The sequence below is a fragment of the Engystomops pustulosus genome, chromosome 7, assembly GCF_040894005.1.
Source record: "Engystomops pustulosus chromosome 7, aEngPut4.maternal, whole genome shotgun sequence".
In the NCBI taxonomy this organism is placed as follows: domain Eukaryota; kingdom Metazoa; phylum Chordata; class Amphibia; order Anura; family Leptodactylidae; genus Engystomops; species Engystomops pustulosus.
In genome coordinates, this window is record NC_092417.1 from 2,879,342 (window position 1) to 2,898,244 (window position 18,903).

The window sequence follows — 18,903 nt, forward strand, 5'->3', positions numbered from 1 at the left end:
CTATCTGCTGTATCCTGTATCTTCTATCCCCCCCTGTATCATCTCTATCTGCCGTATCCTGTATCTTCTATCCCCCCCCTGTATCATCTCTATCTGCTGTATCCTGTATCTTCTATCCCCCCCTGTATCATCTCTATCTGCCGTATCCTGTATCTTCTATCCCCCCCTGTATCATCTCTATCTGCCGTATCCTGTATCTTCTATCCCCCCCTGTATCATCTCTATCTGCCGTATCCTGTATCTTCTATCCCCCCCCCCTGTATCATCTCTATCTGCCGTATCCTGTATCTTCTATCCCCCCTGTATCATCTCTATCTGCCGTATCCTGTATCTTCTATCCCCCCTGTATCATCTCTATCTGCCGTATCCTGTATCTTCTACCCCCCCCTGTATCATCTCTATCTGCCGTATCCTGTATCTTCTATCCCCCCTATATCATCTCTATCTGCCGTATCCTGTATCTTCTATCCCCCCCTGTATCATCTCTATCTGCTGTATCCTGTATCTTCTATCCCCCCCTGTATCATCTCTATCTGCCGTATCCTGTATCTTCTATCCCCCCCTGTATCATCTCTATCTGCCGTATCCTGTATCTTCTATCCCCCCCCTGTATCATCTCTATCTGCTGTATCCTGTATCTTCTACCCCCCCCTGTATCATCTCTATCTGCTGTATCCTGTATCTTCTATACCCCCCTGTATCATCTCTATCTGCCGTATCCTGTATCTTCTATCCCCCCCCTGTATCATCTCTATCTGCTGTATCCTGTATCTTCTATAACCCCCTGTATCATCTCTATCTGCCGTATCCTGTATCTTCTATCCCCCCCCTGTATCATCTCTATCTGCTGTATCCTGTATCTTCTATCCCCCCCTGTATCATCTCTATCTGCCGTATCCTGTATCTTCTATCCCCCCCTGTATCATCTCTATCTGCCGTATCCTGTATCTTCTATCCCCCCCTGTATCATCTCTATCTGCCGTATCCTGTATCTTCTATCCCCCCCTGTATCATCTCTATCTGCCGTATCCTGTATCTTCTATCCCCCCCTGTATCATCTCTATCTGCCGTATCCTGTATCTTCTATCCCCCCCTGTATCATCTCTATCTGCCGTATCCTGTATCTTCTATCCCCCCCCTGTATCATCTCTATCTGCCGTATCCTGTATCTTCTATCCCCCCCTGTATCATCTCTATCTGCTGTATCCTGTATCTTCTATCCCCCCCTGTATCATCTCTATCTGCTGTATCCTGTATCTTCTACCCCCCCCGTATCATCTCTATCTGCCGTATCCTGTATCTTCTATCCCCCCCTGTATCATCTCTATCTGCCGTATCCTGTATCTTCTATCCCCCCCTGTATCATCTCTATCTGCCGTATCCTGTATCTTCTATCCCCCCCCCGTATCATCTCTATCTGCCGTATCCTGTATCTTCTATCCCCCCCTGTATCATCTCTATCTGCCGTATCCTGTATCTTCTATCCCCCCCTGTATCATCTCTATCTGCTGTATCCTGTATCTTCTATCCCCCCTATATCATCTCTATCTGCCGTATCCTGTATCTTCTATCCCCCCCCAGTATAATCTCTATCTGCTGTATCCTGTATCTTCTATCCCCCCCTGTATTATCTCTATCTGCCGTATCCTGTATCTTCTATCCCCCCTATATCATCTCTATCTGCCGTATCCTGTATCTTCTATCCCCCCCCCAGTATAATCTCTATCTGCCGTATCCTGTATCTTCTATCCCCCCCTGTATTATCTCTATCTGCCGTATCCTGTATCTTCTATCCCCCCCTGTATCATCTCTATCTGCCGTATCCTGTATCTTCTATCCCCCCCTGTATCATCTCTATCTGCAGTATCCTGTATCTTCTATCCCCCCCTGTATCATCTCTATCTGCCGTATCCTGTATCTTCTATCCCCCCCTGTATCATCTCTATCTGCTGTATCCTGCATCTTCTATCCCCCCCTGTATCATCTCTATCTGCCGTATCCTGTATCTTCTATCCCCCCCTGTATCATCTCTATCTGCTGTATCCTGCATCTTCTATCCCCCCCTGTATCATCTCTATCTGCCGTATCCTGTATCTTCTATCCCCCCCTGTATCATCTCTATCTGCAGTATCCTGTATCTTCTATCCCCCCCTGTATCATCTCTATCTGCCGTATCCTGTATCTTCTATCCCCCCTGTATCATCTCTATCTGCCGTATCCTGTATCTTCTATCCCCCCTGTATCATCTCTATCTGCCGTATCCTGTATTTTCTATCCCCCCCTGTATCATCTCTATCTGCCGTATCCTGTATCTTCTATCCCCCCCTGTATAATCTCTATCTGCTGTATCCTGCATCTTCTATCCCCCCCTGTATCATCTCTATCTGCCGTATCCTGTATCTTCTATCCCCCCTGTATCATCTCTATCTGCCGTATCCTGTATCTTCTATCCCCCCCTGTATCATCTCTATCTGCCGTATCCTGTATCTTCTATCCCCCCCTGTATCATCTCTATCTGCTGTATCCTGTATCTTCTATCCCCCCCTGTATCATCTCTATCTGCCGTATCCTGTATCTTCTATCCCCCCTGTATCATCTCTATCTGCCGTATCCTGTATCTTCTATCCCCCCCTGTATCATCTCTATCTGCAGTATCCTGTATCTTCTATCCCCCCCTGTATCATCTCTATCTGCCGTATCCTGTATCTTCTATCCCCCCTGTATCATCTCTATCTGCCGTATCCTGTATCTTCTATCCCCCCTGTATCATCTCTATCTGCCGTATCCTGTATCTTCTATCCCCCCCCCGTATCATCTCTATCTGCCGTATCCTGTATCTTCTATCCCCCCCCCTGTATCATCTCTATCTGCCGTATCCTGTATCTTCTATCCCCCCCTGTATCATCTCTATCTGCAGTATCCTGTATCTTCTATCCCCCCCAGTATCATCTCTATCTGCCGTATCCTGTATCTTCTATCCCCCCTGTATAATCTCTATCTGCCGTATCCTGTATCTTCTATCCCCCCCTGTATCATCTCTATCTGCTGTATCCTGTATCTTCTATCCCCCCCCTGTATCATCTCTATCTGCCGTATCCTGTATCTTCTATCCCCCCCCTGTATCATCTCTATCTGCTGTATCCTGTATCTTCTATCCCCCCCTGTATCATCTCTATCTGCTGTATCCTGTATCGTCTATCCCCCCCCTGTATCATCTCTATCTGCCGTATCCTGTATCTTCTATCCCCCCCTATATCATCTCTATCTGCCGTATCCTGTATCTTCTATCCCCCCCTGTATCATCTCTCTGCCGTATCCTGTATCTTCTATCCCCCCCCCCGTATCATCTCTATCTGCCGTATCCTGTATCTTCTATCCCCCCCTGTATCATCTCTATCTGCCGTATCCTGTATCTTCTATCCCCCCCTGTATCATCTCTATCTGCCGTATCCTGTATCTTCTATCCCCCCCTGTATCATCTCTATCTGCCGTATCCTGTATCTTCTATCCCCCCCTGTATCATCTCTATCTGCCGTATCCTGTATCTTCTATCCCCCCCTGTATCATCTCTATCTGCCGTATCCTGTATCTTCTATCCCCCCTGTATCATCTCTATCTGCCGTATCCTGTATCTTCTATCCCCCCCCCCGTATCATCTCTATCTGCCGTATCCTGTATCTTCTATCCCCCCCTGTATCATCTCTATCTGCCGTATCCTGTATCTTCTATCCCCCCCTGTATCATCTCTATCTGCCGTATCCTGTATCTTCTATCCCCCCCCTGTATCATCTCTATCTGCTGTATCCTGTATCTTCTATCCCCTCCTGTATCATCTCTATCTCCTGTATCCTGTATCTTCTATCCCCCCCTGTATCATCTCTATCTGCCGTATCCTGTATCTTCTATCCCCCCCCTGTATAATCTCTATCTGCTGTATCCTGTATCTTCTATCCCCTCCTGTATCATCTCTATCTCCTGTATCCTGTATCTTCTATCCCCCCCTGTATCATCTCTATCTGTCGTATCCTGTATCTTCTATCCCCCCCTGTATAATCTCTATCTGCCGTATCCTGTATCTTCTATCCCCCCCCGTATAATCTCTATCTGCCGTATCCTGTATCGTCTATCCCCCCTGTATAATCTCTATCTGCCGTATCCTGTATCTTCTATCACACATAGTCACCTGAACGAGAATGTCAGAGACAGTCCCTGGAATGAGAGTGTCAGAGACAGACAGTCACTGATAGAGACGGTCAAAATAGTTTATAAAAAAAGGGATGGTTAGTGACAGAGATGAGACTATAGATACATATAAAATATTATTTGTTAACCCGTTCTATTTTGTTATAGCTAAGAGAAGTTATTCATTATCTCCCAATGCAGGGAGCTACAGCTAGTGTATATATGTCCAGACCAGACGACACCAGAGTCTGGGATCAGTTCAATGCATCATGTCCAAGTCCCCTCCATTCCCTTCCCCCCACCAACCTAACACCTACACCACAACACTAACCTATACACACATATTTACTTGGGATAGAGTCACATTTTTGAGCCCTGAAAGCTGTATGCCCAGATGGACTCCCAGCTGACAAGTCGGCCAACCGAGCAACCACCGGTCCCGGCCACCCAGGCCTCTGAATCCTCTTGTCTCCCATTCCTGGAAGAAAGGCCAAAACCATCCCCTACAGGACTATACCCACGGAGGAGCCCATCCCCTGCAGGAGTATACCCACGGAGGAGCCCATCCCCTGCAGGAGTATACCCACGGAGGAGCCCATCCCCTGCAGGAGTATACCCACGGAGGAGCCCATCCCCTGCAGGAGTATACCCACGGAGGAGCCCATCCCCTGCAGGAGTATACCCACGGAGGAGCCCATCCCCTGCAGGAGTATACCCACGGAGGAGCCCATCCCCTGCAGGAGTATACCCACGGAGTAGCCCATCCCCTGCAGGAGTATACCCACGGAGGAGCCCATCCCCTGCAGGAGTATACCCACGGAGGAGCCCATCCCCTGCAGGAGTATACCCACGGAGGAGCCCTCTCTTTCCAGAGGTTAGAAACATTGATCTTAAAGGAAATCTACCATCAAAAATTTCATCTTGATAAACCATGGACACTTACTCATAGATCCAGGCACCGTGACTGTGGGAATCTTCTTACATTTGTTATCCATGGCCTCGTTCCTGATAAAATCAACTTTTAAAATATAATAATTAGCCAGAGGGGTTCTGGAACCTGATCCAAGGACAGCAAGTACCCCTTCCAGTTACCAGCCCTGCCCTGCTCCACTGCCTCCCGGGCACAAAGCACAGCACTAAATGTACTGCGGCCTGGAACAGAGCAGTGCTGGGTCCCCGAAAGGAGCCGGGGCACAAACTGCACCAGCCGATTAAACAGCACCTTTGCCAAAACCTTTCTGTCCGTATTTAGAAGCGCTATGGGCCGCCAGTTCTCAATACGAGATCGGTCCTTACCCTTTGACAGGATGATCAGGGCTGACCTCCTCATTGACTTCGGCAGAGCGCCCGAGGAAAGACACTCATTGAATACCTCAGTCAAGAGGGGAACCAAGGCGTCCTTAAAGGTCTTATAAAACTCAGATGTTAAGCCATCCGGACCTGGCGATTTCTTGAGGGCGAGCCCTTCAATCTCCCGGCTGACTTCCTCCTCCCTAATCCTTTAGTGATGAGTCTACTCCTGGCTCAGAGACAGTTTCAGCCAGGAAAGCCGACATCACATCCCGATCTAGATCCTTCCTGCCCAAGAGGTGCGAGTAGAAGGATCTGACGACCTCCAGGATTAGAATAGTTGCATAATCTCTATTATTACATCTGTGGGGCTGCTCTGAAGGGGCTGGCGAGGGCTGTTACACCCTTTATGTACAGGTATATGGTGGGTTACACCCCGAGAGGTAACATGTGATCAGATTCTGTTCTGAGGAGCTCACAATTTTTACTTGTTCCATTGTAATACCTATACTATGACATTGGGGGCGCCATACACAGGACATGGTGCCCCCCATAGAAGAGGTCATCTCTGGGTTGTGACCTTCCATGGTCCTGACTGGCTTCTTCCTTTCCTCTTCCAGTTCCCATCCAGCAGCCATGGCCTATCTCCTGAGCGCCATCCGCAGGATCATCGACACCTTCCACCGCTACAGCTGCCGCAGCGGCCCTTGCGATAAACTGGACAAGGCGCAATTCAAGAGCCTCATCCAGACGGAGTTTGCAGAAGTGATTGAGGTAAGATCCTACATGGAGGTTCCCAGCACTTTGTGCTTCGGAGCTGCTCGTGAAGATGAGGCGTCTTTTTTGGATTTCCATGAATTACAATGAAGGATAGACCCGGGAGGGAGTGGCTATTACTAGACAGGTCCGCTCTACTTCTTAGGTCCTGTGTTTACTGCCTTCTGCCCCTCAGGGAATGATTAAAGAACAACTGTAAAGTATAAAAACTTTTGCCTGGCTCTGCATTAAGCTAAAATAAGCAATTCTCTAATTTACACTCATGAACCACCTGCAGCCACTTGCCTGCTAGCAGGGCTTTTACCTTGTCCCCCTGGCTGCTCTCCCTGCCTTTGTTATCGTGGTCGCCATGGGAATCCATATCTGTAGCTGGAGCGGAGGGTGGGTGGGATCTTGTTGGGAGGGGCCCTAGCAGAGGTGCGGCTCCCAAACTGTAGCTGCTGGGTGCAGGAGAATATCAGTCCTGATAATTACTGGCAACATGAAAAAATGATGTCACGCGCATGTGACTGAGCTCAGGCCCCACATCAGTTCTAGATCCTGCACACACAACGCATTGTATAGACAGCGACCCCTCTCTGTACAGGAAAGGGTGGTCCACAGCTTCCATAAAGTATAATGGCAGGGAGGGGGAAACACCCCTGCCAATGCATTTCCAGGCTGGTAGTTGATAATAGCGCCCTCCTCAGGTCAGGAGCTGTTGATCACCTCTCTAGAAAGGTTCTGGAATCTGAATCTTATGTAATTGCAGCTGTAGATTCTGCCTGGCAAGGCAACAGCTAAATACAATGATGTGGCTGTGCAACATCCTCCACCGGGGCCTAGCCTCTTCTTGGGGCCTGGAGTCAGCCGGGGCCCGCAGTACCCGAGTGGCTGGCGGTGGCGGCCTAGGCACGCTGTTGTCACGGTGCTTGGTATGGGGAACCGGAGGGCTGTCCTACAGCCTGGCAGGTCTCCAGCAGGGTGGTGTTGGCAAGAAATGATGAGGGAGAGGCTGCTATAGCGGATCTCCCTGGGGCAACCCTTTAGTGTCCAGAGTGTGAGTCTCTGTGTAGTGGACAGGGTGCCCATGATGGTGACAGCCGTAGTAGCAGGGACCAGACGGAGGCAGAGGTTGAACGAAAACAACTTACAGTTCTTTATTGGAACCGGCAGGAACCGCAGCAACGTGCCTTTAACAGGGTGGTGGAGTGCTGAGATGCTTTTGGAGGGAGCCTCAGGAGATAGATCACCAGCCTGGATGTAGAGGGCAGGCTGGGAAGGCAGCTGTGTCCTAATAGGAAGCTTCAGCTTGTCCTTTGGGGCTTCAGGTATCACCTTTAGAGGTAAGATGATACCCCTTTACTCACTACACTAACTCTAGTCTTCTTGCTCCACTCTTCAGAGGCAGGGGCTAGGCTCTTCCTGCTCTGGTATGGGCTAGACTGAGATTACGCACTAACTGAGCTGGTCTCTTCTCTATAACTCACTGAGCTGGTCCTCTGGAACTGAGCTCTAGAAGTTCTGATCTGAGCTGAGCTCAGACTAAGCTTTTCTTTGGAACTGAGCCCAGACTAGAAGCTCTGGAACATTCCTGGCCAGGGGGTTTTGTAACTTCCCCTTGGTCAGGTGGTGGCTGCTCCTCCAATCACATCTCAGCTTACATAGGACCGGATGTAATACAGATCATTGGATGATCTTACATCACACAAAAGTTAACTTCTGCCTTGCCAGGCAGGATTCACCACTGCAATATCCCCTATGTCCTATAAGGACCATGTAGTGTAATGTTGTGACATCTTGTGGGGCGTATTCGCAAACACTCCCTCGCCTTGCATCGGCGAGGGTGTTGCAGCTGTATTGTTAGCTGGAAGGTGATTGGAGAGGAGCCACCACCTGACCAGGGGGGGGGGGTATATAACCCCTGCTGGGTGAGAGGACATGGTCTTCTGGTGAGCGCACGGCAGTCCACAGAACTGATGGTTCTCAGACAAATAGCAGACTGGTGATATCTGTGATATTCCAAATCACAGAAAACCACAAAAATTGTGTAATCAGATATAGTTACCTTGCAGAAGTATACAATCTGAAATTGTCTCAAAGGGCATAATCGTCTGCTGTCCATTTGCCAATTCGTAACTCAGACATATTTCGCTTACGGGCTGGGGTGGGAGGTGGCAGGTAAATATGTTGTCCCTATGGAGTCCCCTTTAACCCCCGCCCTGACAAGAGCAGTCCACAGCTTTCCCTGTAAAAAAATAGCCTGCCCCCTATACACGCCAATTACCCTGGCGCATTTCGTCCTCTGGCTCCTCAAAGGGAATAAAGTGCATCGATGGTACTGGCCGTCCATCGAGGTGGCTTAGCATGGGCCAGACATCCAGTGGCTTGCAGGTCAAATCGGGCTTATCGTAGGCTACACCCTGGTGAAAAAACTGCTCATCTCCAGTTCTGGGGCTGGACTAGGAGATACAATATGCGGCTGGCGTTCCGTTTGTGCCAGATAGATGGTCTAAAGCCCCACCCCCTTATGTATCTGATTGGGCGGACCCCCCTATACAGTTGCTCCTATAGGCCCAGCACGTCCACATCCGGACGCAACTGCCCCGAGTAAATATCTTTAGATCCAGAGATAATATGATAACAAGGTCCGACCATATCTCTAAATTCTACCCATTATCCGTGCGATGTGTCTATATAAAGAGACCCCCTTCCAGTAGAGGAGACCTAGAATTACATTACACATAAAGTTAGAGAGAAATCGAGCGTTTACGAGGTCACACATCCAATTGCCACCAACAGCCGGATGACAATCCTGGCATATACATCTGTGTCTTTATAGGGGTGACATAACTGGGAGGCTTTTGTAGGGGGCTGTGCTGGCCTCAAGATCAGTAAATTTAAAGGAATGGTGTAAAAACCAATTGGTCATTGAGGCCTTTGGGAGAGATGGTATCCAATGTAACGATCCAACCTGCCTCCTTCTGGAGGATCATCTTGTGCCACTTGCCGCTGTGCTCAGGGTATGAAACCGCATCGCTGCCGCATCACCGTTATGGTACGTCCAGACATGGATTGATATTGGTTTGTCTTTTTTGTGGGTCTCCAAGATGTTCCCCCACTCTTCTACGCAGCTCCCTGTAGGTCTTACCCACATACTCAGTACCCCACCTACGTGTAACTTTGTACATGACACCAGTGCTCGTGCAGTCTATGTAGTCTCTAATGGTCTAACGTTTCCGGTAACGCTACTTGTGAATGTAAGGGCAGGCAATAACTCCCAGTCACCCGCCTGTCCAACCATGTGCCTTTCGGTTTGGGGGCTACGTAATGGCTATTCACTAGACGATCTCGAGTGGAACCTCTTTTGTGAGAAGTGATTGAAGGGCTTAGGCCTACCAGATTTTTTTAAATCTTTGTTCATCAACAGAATGGGCCAATGTCTCTCCAGGATCTTCCTGGCATCCTCCGACCCATTGTCAAAAGTGGCTATGACCTTCAGTTTATCATCTGATTCCTTCTTTTCTTTTGGTGGACCATGTAGAAGATCAGTATGACTTTTACTTAAACTGTCCTGATAAGCCTCTGAGGAACCTATCAGGAGACCCACGCTCAAGGAATCTGTCGTTTGCCACCGGAACTCGTTTTCTGAACGGTAGTTTCAGTGTACCCGCAGGTATCACCCCTTGGGCATTCCTTTACGTAGGGGAAATGGGTGATGACTGTCCCATCTTAATAGTGAATTGGTTGCTGTTGGTTTGCGATAAATGGACGAGTGTAGTGTACCATCCGGTAATTTCGTGATCAGCGTGTCTAGGAACGGAAGGTTTGTTTTATAAATCTCTGATGTAAAATGCCTATATGATTCTGGTTGAGTGAATTTACAAAGTTGCCAAACTCATCCGGTCCCCCACGTTTCTGTTCCTCTGGGGGTATGTGTTCTCTAAAAATACGGGCCCCTGAGTCCCTTCTTGTCCCCCTCCCACCTCTTTTGGTACTATGTCCTTTTTTTATCTTTATAGGACCCTTCACTATCTGATACTCCCGCCTCTGTTGAAGAGACCTCCGTATCAGTGGCACAGGGTTGATGTCTTTGGCTCAATATGCAATAAACCCTATTCTCTTTGAAGTCCTGAAGGTTTCTTATGAATTGTTGATGCTTTCTATCTTTTTAGAAATATTGGTATTTATTCACTGTCTGATCCCTGGATATGGCTGTTACCACCACGGGCTCCCCATCCATCACCCAGAAACTCATCCTATAGACACCTCAGGGGTTGCCCCATGGAGAACAAGTACATCAGCCTCTCCCTCCATCTTTCTTGCATACACCACCTGCTGGAGACCTGCCAGGCTGTAGGACAGTCCTCCGGTCCCCATACTAAGCACCGTGACACTAGCGTGCCTAGGCTGCAACCACCAGCCACTCCGGTATTCTGGGTCCCGGCTGCCTCCAGGCCTAAAGAAAAGGCCCGGTGGGGGGTGTTGCACATTTATATATATGTGCACATCCTGTGATGCTGCCATGTGTTCATCTTGTTATTCCTGTGTAGGTGTTGTATAGTGTAGTTGGACATGTTTTTATATATTGTCCTCTTTGTGATGTAGTAGATTCCTGTATGATGCAGAGATCCAGTGCTCTGTGCTCTCAGCTCTGTGTCTCCCCTGCCTTGTTGTGCACTAGATCTCTGTACAAGCAGTTACCCGGATTCTGTGACATCATGCAAAAGATGAGAAAAAAGTCTGCTCACCGATTCACAGCAAGATGGTTCAAGGTCCGTGCTGTAGATCCCTCCTGGACTGGAGAAAGTAACACAATCACTTCTGGTTTGTTGATCCAGCAAACAGGACAATGACGCTGTCCGGCTAGCGGGTGTGGATCCTCTGGACCACTGCAGACGATGACACAAGCCACTACCTGGGACCAGAGTCTAAGGGGTGCCCGGTCTACACCAGAGCCCGCCGCAAAGCGAGTTAGACAAGCTGCGAAGTGGTACCACCAGGTCGTTCCTCAGGCGTGACATGTCTGCAGTGGCGGCCAAGGTTGAAGTACAGAGACGGCTGGAGCCGGGGAAGGTGAGTGAAGCCGGCCACCGGACCCTGGAGAGGCATGGGTGCACCCGCGATCCGAGACAGGGATCGCGGGAGCACCCGTGACAGTAACCCCCCCCTCCCCTTTGGCCTCCCCCTCTTCTTCTTGGTCCCAAGAAATCTCTGGAGGAGAGTCCGATCCACGATGTTCTCTTCGGGCTCCCAAGATCTATACTCCGGCCCGAACCCCTTCCAGTATACAAGATGGAACCACTTACCCCTCATGATCTTTATGTCCAGAACTTCCTTAACTTCATAGACATCTGGGGAAACCGCTACAGGAGCAGGAGGAGGGGATTGCTGGGAGAAGTAGTTAAAGATGACTGGCTTCAGGATGGAGACATGGAAGGTGTTTGGGATGCGCATAGATGGAGGAAGGTGGAGCTTGTAGGCCACGGGGTTGATACGCTTCAGCACCTCAAATGGACCCAGATAGTGAGGGCCAAGCTTGTAGCTGGGAATCTTCAGCTGGACATATTTTGAAGACAGCCACACTTTATCACCTGGAGAGAAGATGGGAGGAGGCCTGCGTTTCTTGTCAGCCTGGAGCTTGGTACGAGCGGAAGCCTGCCGCAATGAAAGGCGAGTCTGCTCCCAGATGGTCTTCAGATCGTGTATCAACTCATCAACAGCAGGAACATCCGTAGGCACAGGCAGAGGAAGAGGAGGACGTGGATATTGTCCATAAACGATGAAGAAGGGAGAAGCACCAGAAGTTTCAGAGTTCGGGGAATTGTATAAGAACTCCGCCCATGGCAATAAAGCGGACCAGTCATCTTGGCGAGCCGAGACGAAATGGCGAAGGTAGAAGCCTAGAGTTTGGTTGACTCTCTCTACCTGTCCATTAGACTGCGGATGGTACGCAGAAGAGAAGTCCAGTTTCACCTGTAGCTGATTACACAGAGATCGCCAGAAGCAAGAGACAAACTGAACCGCTCGATCCGAAATAATTTGCAACGGAAGTCCATGTAGCCGAAAGATGTGGATGAAGAATAGACTGGCAAGGCGCGGAGCAGACGGCAGACCAGGCAGCGGAATGAAATGGGACATTTTTGAGAACCGGTTGGTTACCACCCAGATGACAGTATTCCCAGAGGACAGTGGAAGGTCTGTAATAAAGTCCGTGGCCACATGAGTCCACGGGCTACTGGGTATCGGCAACGGCATCAGGAGACCAGCAGGTTTTAGGCGTGATGGCTTGTTATGAGCACAGGAAATACACGAACCCACGAAATCTCACACATCTTTGGCCAGGTCTGGCCACCAATAGTAATGGGAAATGAGGGCAATAGAACGCTGTACCCCTGGAGCAGCAAGAACCATCCGTTCCGGAGGAACAATATGACTAGGAGTAGGATCTTCTCCAACCACATCTGAAGCACGAGAAAGAGCATCGGCTTTAATGTTCTTCTCTGCAGGGCGGAAATGTATGAGAAAATCAAATCGGGGGAAGAAAAGAGACCAACGAACCTGACGAGGATTAAGACGCTGAGCAGTCTGTAGATACAGGAGATTCTTGTGGTCAGTATAAATATGGACCGGATGACGAGCTCCTTCCAGAAGATAGCGCCATTCCTCCAAAGCTAGCTTTATGGCCAAGAGTTCCCGATCTCCAATGGAATAATTCCTTTCGGCAGGTGTGAACGTCTTTGAGAAGAAACCGCTGGTGAAGGTACAACCTTTGGGCCCCATCAGGGTAAGGACAGCCCCAGCACCAACGGATGAGGCATCAACCTCTAACTGGAAAGGCTTTTCCGTGTCAGGCCTTGTGAGTACAGGCGCAGAGGCAAAAGCAGACTTCAACCTAGTGAAGGCATCTTCAGCAGCCGGAGGCCATTGTATTGCATTAGCATTCTTCTTAGTCAATGTCACGATGGGAGCCACAAGAGAGTAGAAGTGGGGAATAAATTGTCGATAATAGTTGGCGAAGCCCAAAAATCTCTGTATGGCACGTAACCCCACTGGGCGACGCCACTGAAGTACAGCTCCCAACTTGGAAGGATCCATTTGAAGGCCTTTATCAGAAATGACATATCCCAGAAATGGAAGACTACTCTGGTGAAATAAGCATTTCTAGAGTTCGGTTTATAAACAGTTGGACCTTAAGCGCCTGAGGACATGGATCTGGTGAGACTGAAGATCTGGGGAAAACACCAAAATGTCAATCAGGTAGACTATGACACAAGAATAGAGTAAGTCTCTGAAGATGTCATTAACAAATTATTGGAAAACAGCTGGAGCATTGCAGAGTCCAAAGGGCATTACCAGATACTCAAAATGTCCGTTACGGGTATTGAAAGCTGTCTTCCACTCGTCGCCTTCCCGAATACGGATGAGGTTGTATGCCCCTCGCAGATCCAGCTTGGTGAAAACCTTGGCACCCCGGAGTCGGTCAAAGAGTTCAGTGATGAGAGGTAACGGGTAGCGGTTTTTCACCATGACTTTATTGAGACCGCGGTAATCTATGCACGGACGAAGGGAACCATCCTTCTTGGATACAAAGAAGAAGCCAGCACCAGTGGGAGAAGAAGACTTCCGGATGAAACCCTTTTGCAAATTCTCCTTAATATAGGCAGACATAGCATCGGTCTCAGGCACCGACAATGGGTATACTCGTCCTCGTGGAGGAGACATACCCGGCAGCAGGTCAATGGGACAGTCATAGGGGCGGTGTGGAGGCAGGACCTCCGCTTGTTTCTGAGAAAAAACATCGGCGTAGTCTCGGTAGCATGCTGGAAGATTCTTTAGAGGCTTGTCAACCCGGGTAGTTGGCAAGACAGATACTAGGTGAGGAACTTCTAGGCCAGTGATGGCAAACCTTTTAGACACAGAGTGCCCAAACTACAACCAAAACCCATGTATTTTTTTTCGCAAAGTGCCAATGCGACAATTTAAGCCGTAACTTATTGCTCCCTGCTTTTTCGCAGGTTTGAATTGTATAGGCATCTGAGGACACCAATACAGTAGAAATAAGGAGAAAAAGTTTGGATTATCTTTGTAGCTTCCTTCTAGGGTCCTGGGCTGCAAGAGGATGACGAACACTGCCCTTGGGTGATAGTAAGGGTGCCCATAGAGATGGCTCTGAGTGCCACCTCTGGCACCTGTGCCATAGGTTCGCCACCACTGTTCTAGGCAATGAGACTGACAGTCCGGACCCCAACGGAGAACTTCTCCCATCTTCCAATTAAGGACGGGTGCGTGACAATCTCGTGGTCATTTTACAGTTTAGGGGCATTCTATAACATGCAAGTTACAATAATTGGGGCATTATATTGTGTGGGAGTAGAGGAAGGGGCATTATACTGTGTGGATAGGCCATAAGTAGACATTATACCAAGTGGAAGTCCCTAGGGGTGGCCAAAGACAGTTTGTAGGTTGTAAGGGGAGGAAGGTATTATTGTGTGGGGACATTAGGATATGGGTTCAGGGTGGATTAAAAGACATGTTCTGAAAACTATTAAAAAGTTCTGACTTGGAGCTAAGACTCTCAGAAATAATCCATCATCACAGCTGCCAAGTAAATGTAAATGTAAGCTACCGGTGACATCATACATGTAGAGACTCGTCTTCTAGACCAAAATAACATGTTACATATATCCATGACATAGGTAATTGACTTGGAACACAAATATCATTAATATATCCAAAAATCAGGCACTTGGGAAAGTATCACACATTTTTGAGCCCTGGAAGCTGTATGCCCAGCTGCACTCCCAGCTAGTAAGTCGGCCAACCGAGTGAACACCTCAAATCTCAAATCTTCCACCATTCTGCCTGCTGTGACTTGAAATTAAATATAAAATACAAAGAAAAAACATAACATTCAGTTAGGTGTATCCACCAACACTTTACTCCTGAAGAGCTTTTCATAATTTGGTTGTTGTTTCTGTCTCCTTAGGATTCCGGAGATCCCCACACAATTGAAGCTATACTGCGAGCACCTGCTGAAAACAATGATGGAGAGATTGACTTTAAGGAATTTTTAGAACTTGTAGCAAAAGTTGCTGTTGCTTATTTTGAAGCTCCGAGGTCCAAGAAAGGTCAGATCTCTGCATCCCAAAAAGGTTCAATGCTGCACCCATCAACATCCTCAAAAACATGTGAATTAACCCCAAAACAAGATTGAACCAAGAGAGAGGGCTCAACCCAAGCTCAAATCCTCAAACATGACAAAACCCAGAAAGAAGATCCAACTGAGAAAAGTGAGCCAACTCAAAAACAAGCTCTAACCCAAAAACAAGACCCAAGTCAGACGAAGGACCCAATACTGAAACAGGACCCAAGAGAGAAACAAAACCCAATCCACAAACAAGATCAAACCGAAAAACAAGATTCGGCTCCAAAACCTGATTCATTCCAAAAATAAGACCCAACCCAAAAAACAGAACAAACCAAGGAACAAGTCTCGACCAAGAAACAAGATTCCAGCCAAAAACAAGAACCAACAGAGATAAAACACTGAAGCACAAGAAGCACAAACTTAGAAAGAAGCAACAAACAAAAAACAATGTTCAGTTCTTCTGCAAGATCAGACCCAAAAAACAAGACCCAACCGAGAAACAAGAACCTATCCAAAAACAAGATCCAGCTCAGAAACAAGGACAAATCGAGAAGAAAGACCCAAACCAGAAATAACACTTTATAAGGAAGGAAGACTCCACTCAGCCAAACCAAAAGCATAATTCAGCTCATGAGCCTGACCCTCAAACTGGCTCCAACCCAAAAGAAGATCCAACCAAACAAGACTCAACTCATCTAACTGAAAACATGATTCAGCTGTTCAGCCGAATGTGAAAATCAAGCATGGCCTGACCCTAAAACTGGGCCAAACCCAAAAAGAAGAGAAGTCACAAAAAGAAAATCTACCTGAGAAACAGGAACAAGAATCCAATCAAATTGACCAAACTTTGAAGCAAGACCCTAACCCAGAAAAACCCAACCAAAATGGAAAATCCATCTAAGATAAAAGACTCAAAAAAGGAGACCCAATTCAAAAGCAAGACCCCATCATAAAGATCCTGACTCTAAATAGGACTAAAAAAAGAGGTCGGCGCTCTGAGTGAAGACCTAAGCAAGAAAGAAGACACAGCTCAGAACCAATGCTCTGTACAAAAAGATCCAAAGCAGAAACCAGATCCAACAAAGAAGCAATGTTCAGCCCTCATGCAAGATATGACCCAGAAGCAGGACTGGACATTAAAGCAGGATCCAATCCAAAAAGATGACCCAAACAAAACAGAAGATTAAGCTCAGAAAAATGAACCAACCAAAATAGAAAACCCAACTCAAAAGCAAAAAAACAACCAAAACAGAAAATTAAGATCAGAAAAAAGACCCATCAAGACCCAACCCAAAAACTGAACCAATGAACAAGTCTCCACCAAGAAATAAGATTCCAGCCAAAAACAAGAACCAACAGAAAAAACAAAAACAACACTTAGCACAAGAAGCACAAACAAAAAAACAAAAACAAGCTCAGAAGCTAGAAACAACCGAAACAGAAGACCAAGCTCTGAAAAATGACCCGACCAAAGTGGAAAACCCAACTCAGAAACAACACCCTACCAAAACAGAAGACCCGACTCAGCAACAAGACCCAACCAAAGAAAAGACCTGATTATTCAGAAAAATAGACTAATGAAAGTGGACCCAGCTCTGAAAGGGGACCGAAGCAAAGAGAAGACCGGGGTCAGAAACAAGTGGACACTGAAGAAGGATCCAAAAAGATGACCCAAACCAAAAGGAAGACCCAACTCAGAAAAAAGACCCAACAAAAAAGAAGACCCATCTCAGTCTAATAAAATCACTGTCACCAGTCAGTCCTTGGTGCTTGTATAATCACTGTCATCAGTCAGTCCTCAGTCTAGTATAATAACTGTTACCAGTCAGTCCTCAGTCTAGTATAATCATTGTCACCAGTCAGTCCTTGGTGTTTGTATAATCGCTGTCATCAGTCAGTCCTCAGTCTAGTATAATAACTGTTACCAGTCAGTCCTCAGTCTAGTATAATCACTGGCACCAGTCAGTCCTCAGTCTAGTATAATCACTGCCACCAGTCAGTCCTCAGTCTATTATAATCACTGTTACCAGTCAGTCCTCAGACTAGTATAATCACTACCACCAGTCAGTTCTCAGTCTAGTATAATCACTACCACCAGTCAGTTCTCAGTCTAGTATAATCACTGGCACCAGTCAGTCCTCAGTCTAGTATAATCACTGGCACCAGTCAGTCCTCTGTCTAGTATAATCACTACCACCAGTCAGTCATCAGTCTAGTATAATCATTGTCACCAGTCAGTTCTCAGTCTAGTATAATCACTGCCACCAGTCAGTCTTCAGTCTAGTATAATCACTGGCACCAGTCAGTCCTCTGTCTAGTATAATCACTACCACCAGTCAGTCATCAGTCTAGTATAATCATTGTCACCAGTCAGTCCGCAGTCTAGTATAATCACTGGCAACAGTCAGTCCTCAGTCTAGTATAATCACTGGCAACAGTCAGTCCTCTGTCTAGTATAATCACTACCACCAGTCAGTCATCAGTCTAGTATAATCATTGTCACCAGTCAGTTCTCAGTCTAGTATAATCACTGGCACCAGTCAGTCCTCAGTCTAGTATAATCACTGGCACCAGTCAGTCCTCTGTCTATTATAATCACTACCACCAGTCAGTCATCAGTCTAGTATAATCATTGTCACCAGTCAGTCCTTGGTGTTTGTATAATCGCTGTCATCAGTCAGTCCTCAGTCTAGTATAATAACTGTTACCAGTCAGTCCTCAGTCTAGTATAATCACTGGCACCAGTCAGTCCTCAGTCTAGTATAATCACTGCCACCAGTCAGTCCTCAGTCTAGTATAATCACTGCCACCAGTCAGTCCTCAGTCTATTATAATCACTGTTACCAGTCAGTCCTCAGACTAGTATAATCACTACCACCAGTCAGTTCTCAGTCTAGTATAATCACTGCCACCAGTCAGTCCTCAGTCTAGTATAATCACTGTCACCAGTCAGTCCTCAGTCTAGTATAATCACTGTTACCAGTCAGTCCTCAGTCTAGTATAATCACTGGCACCAGTCAGTCCTCAGTCTAGTATAATCACTGCCACCAGTCAGTCCTCAGTCTAGTATAATCACTGCCACCAGTCAGTCCTCAGTCTATTATAATCACTGTTACCAGTCAGTCCTCAGACTAGTATAATCACTACCACCAGTCAGTCCTCAGTCTAGTATAATCACTACCACCAGTCAGTTCTCAGTCTAGTATAATCACTGTCACCAGTCAGTCCTCAGTCTAGTATAATCACTGTCACCAGTCAGTCCTTAGCCTAGTATAATCACTGTCACCAGTCAGACCTCAGACTAGTATAATCATTGTCACCAGTCAGTCCTCAGTCTAGTATCATCACTACCACCAGTCGGTCCTCAGTGATATATAATCACTACCATCAATTGGTCCTCAGTTTAGTATCACCACCAGTCACTCCTTGGTGTAGTGTGATCTCTACCACCAGTCAGTCCTCATTGTGAAATAATCACTGTCACCAGTCAGTCCTCAGTCTAGTATAATCACTGTCACCAGTCA

At 47.3% G+C, this 18,903-nt stretch overlaps 1 protein-coding gene across 2 annotated transcripts in view; it reads left to right on the plus strand.

Annotated features, from left to right (window-relative positions):
* LOC140069124 (protein S100-A1-like) overlaps positions 1-17,138 on the plus strand; it is a 76,906-nt gene extending 59,768 nt beyond the window's left edge. For both annotated transcript variants that reach the window (XM_072114488.1, XM_072114487.1), the window contains exons 2-3: positions 6,093-6,246; positions 15,218-17,138. In XM_072114488.1, coding sequence (XP_071970589.1) covers positions 6,109-6,246; positions 15,218-15,445 — 366 coding nt within the window. In that variant the 5' untranslated portion in view covers positions 6,093-6,108 and the 3' untranslated portion in view covers positions 15,446-17,138. The remainder of the gene's footprint in view (positions 1-6,092; positions 6,247-15,217) is intronic.
* The last annotated feature ends 1,765 nt before the right edge of the window (positions 17,139-18,903 follow it).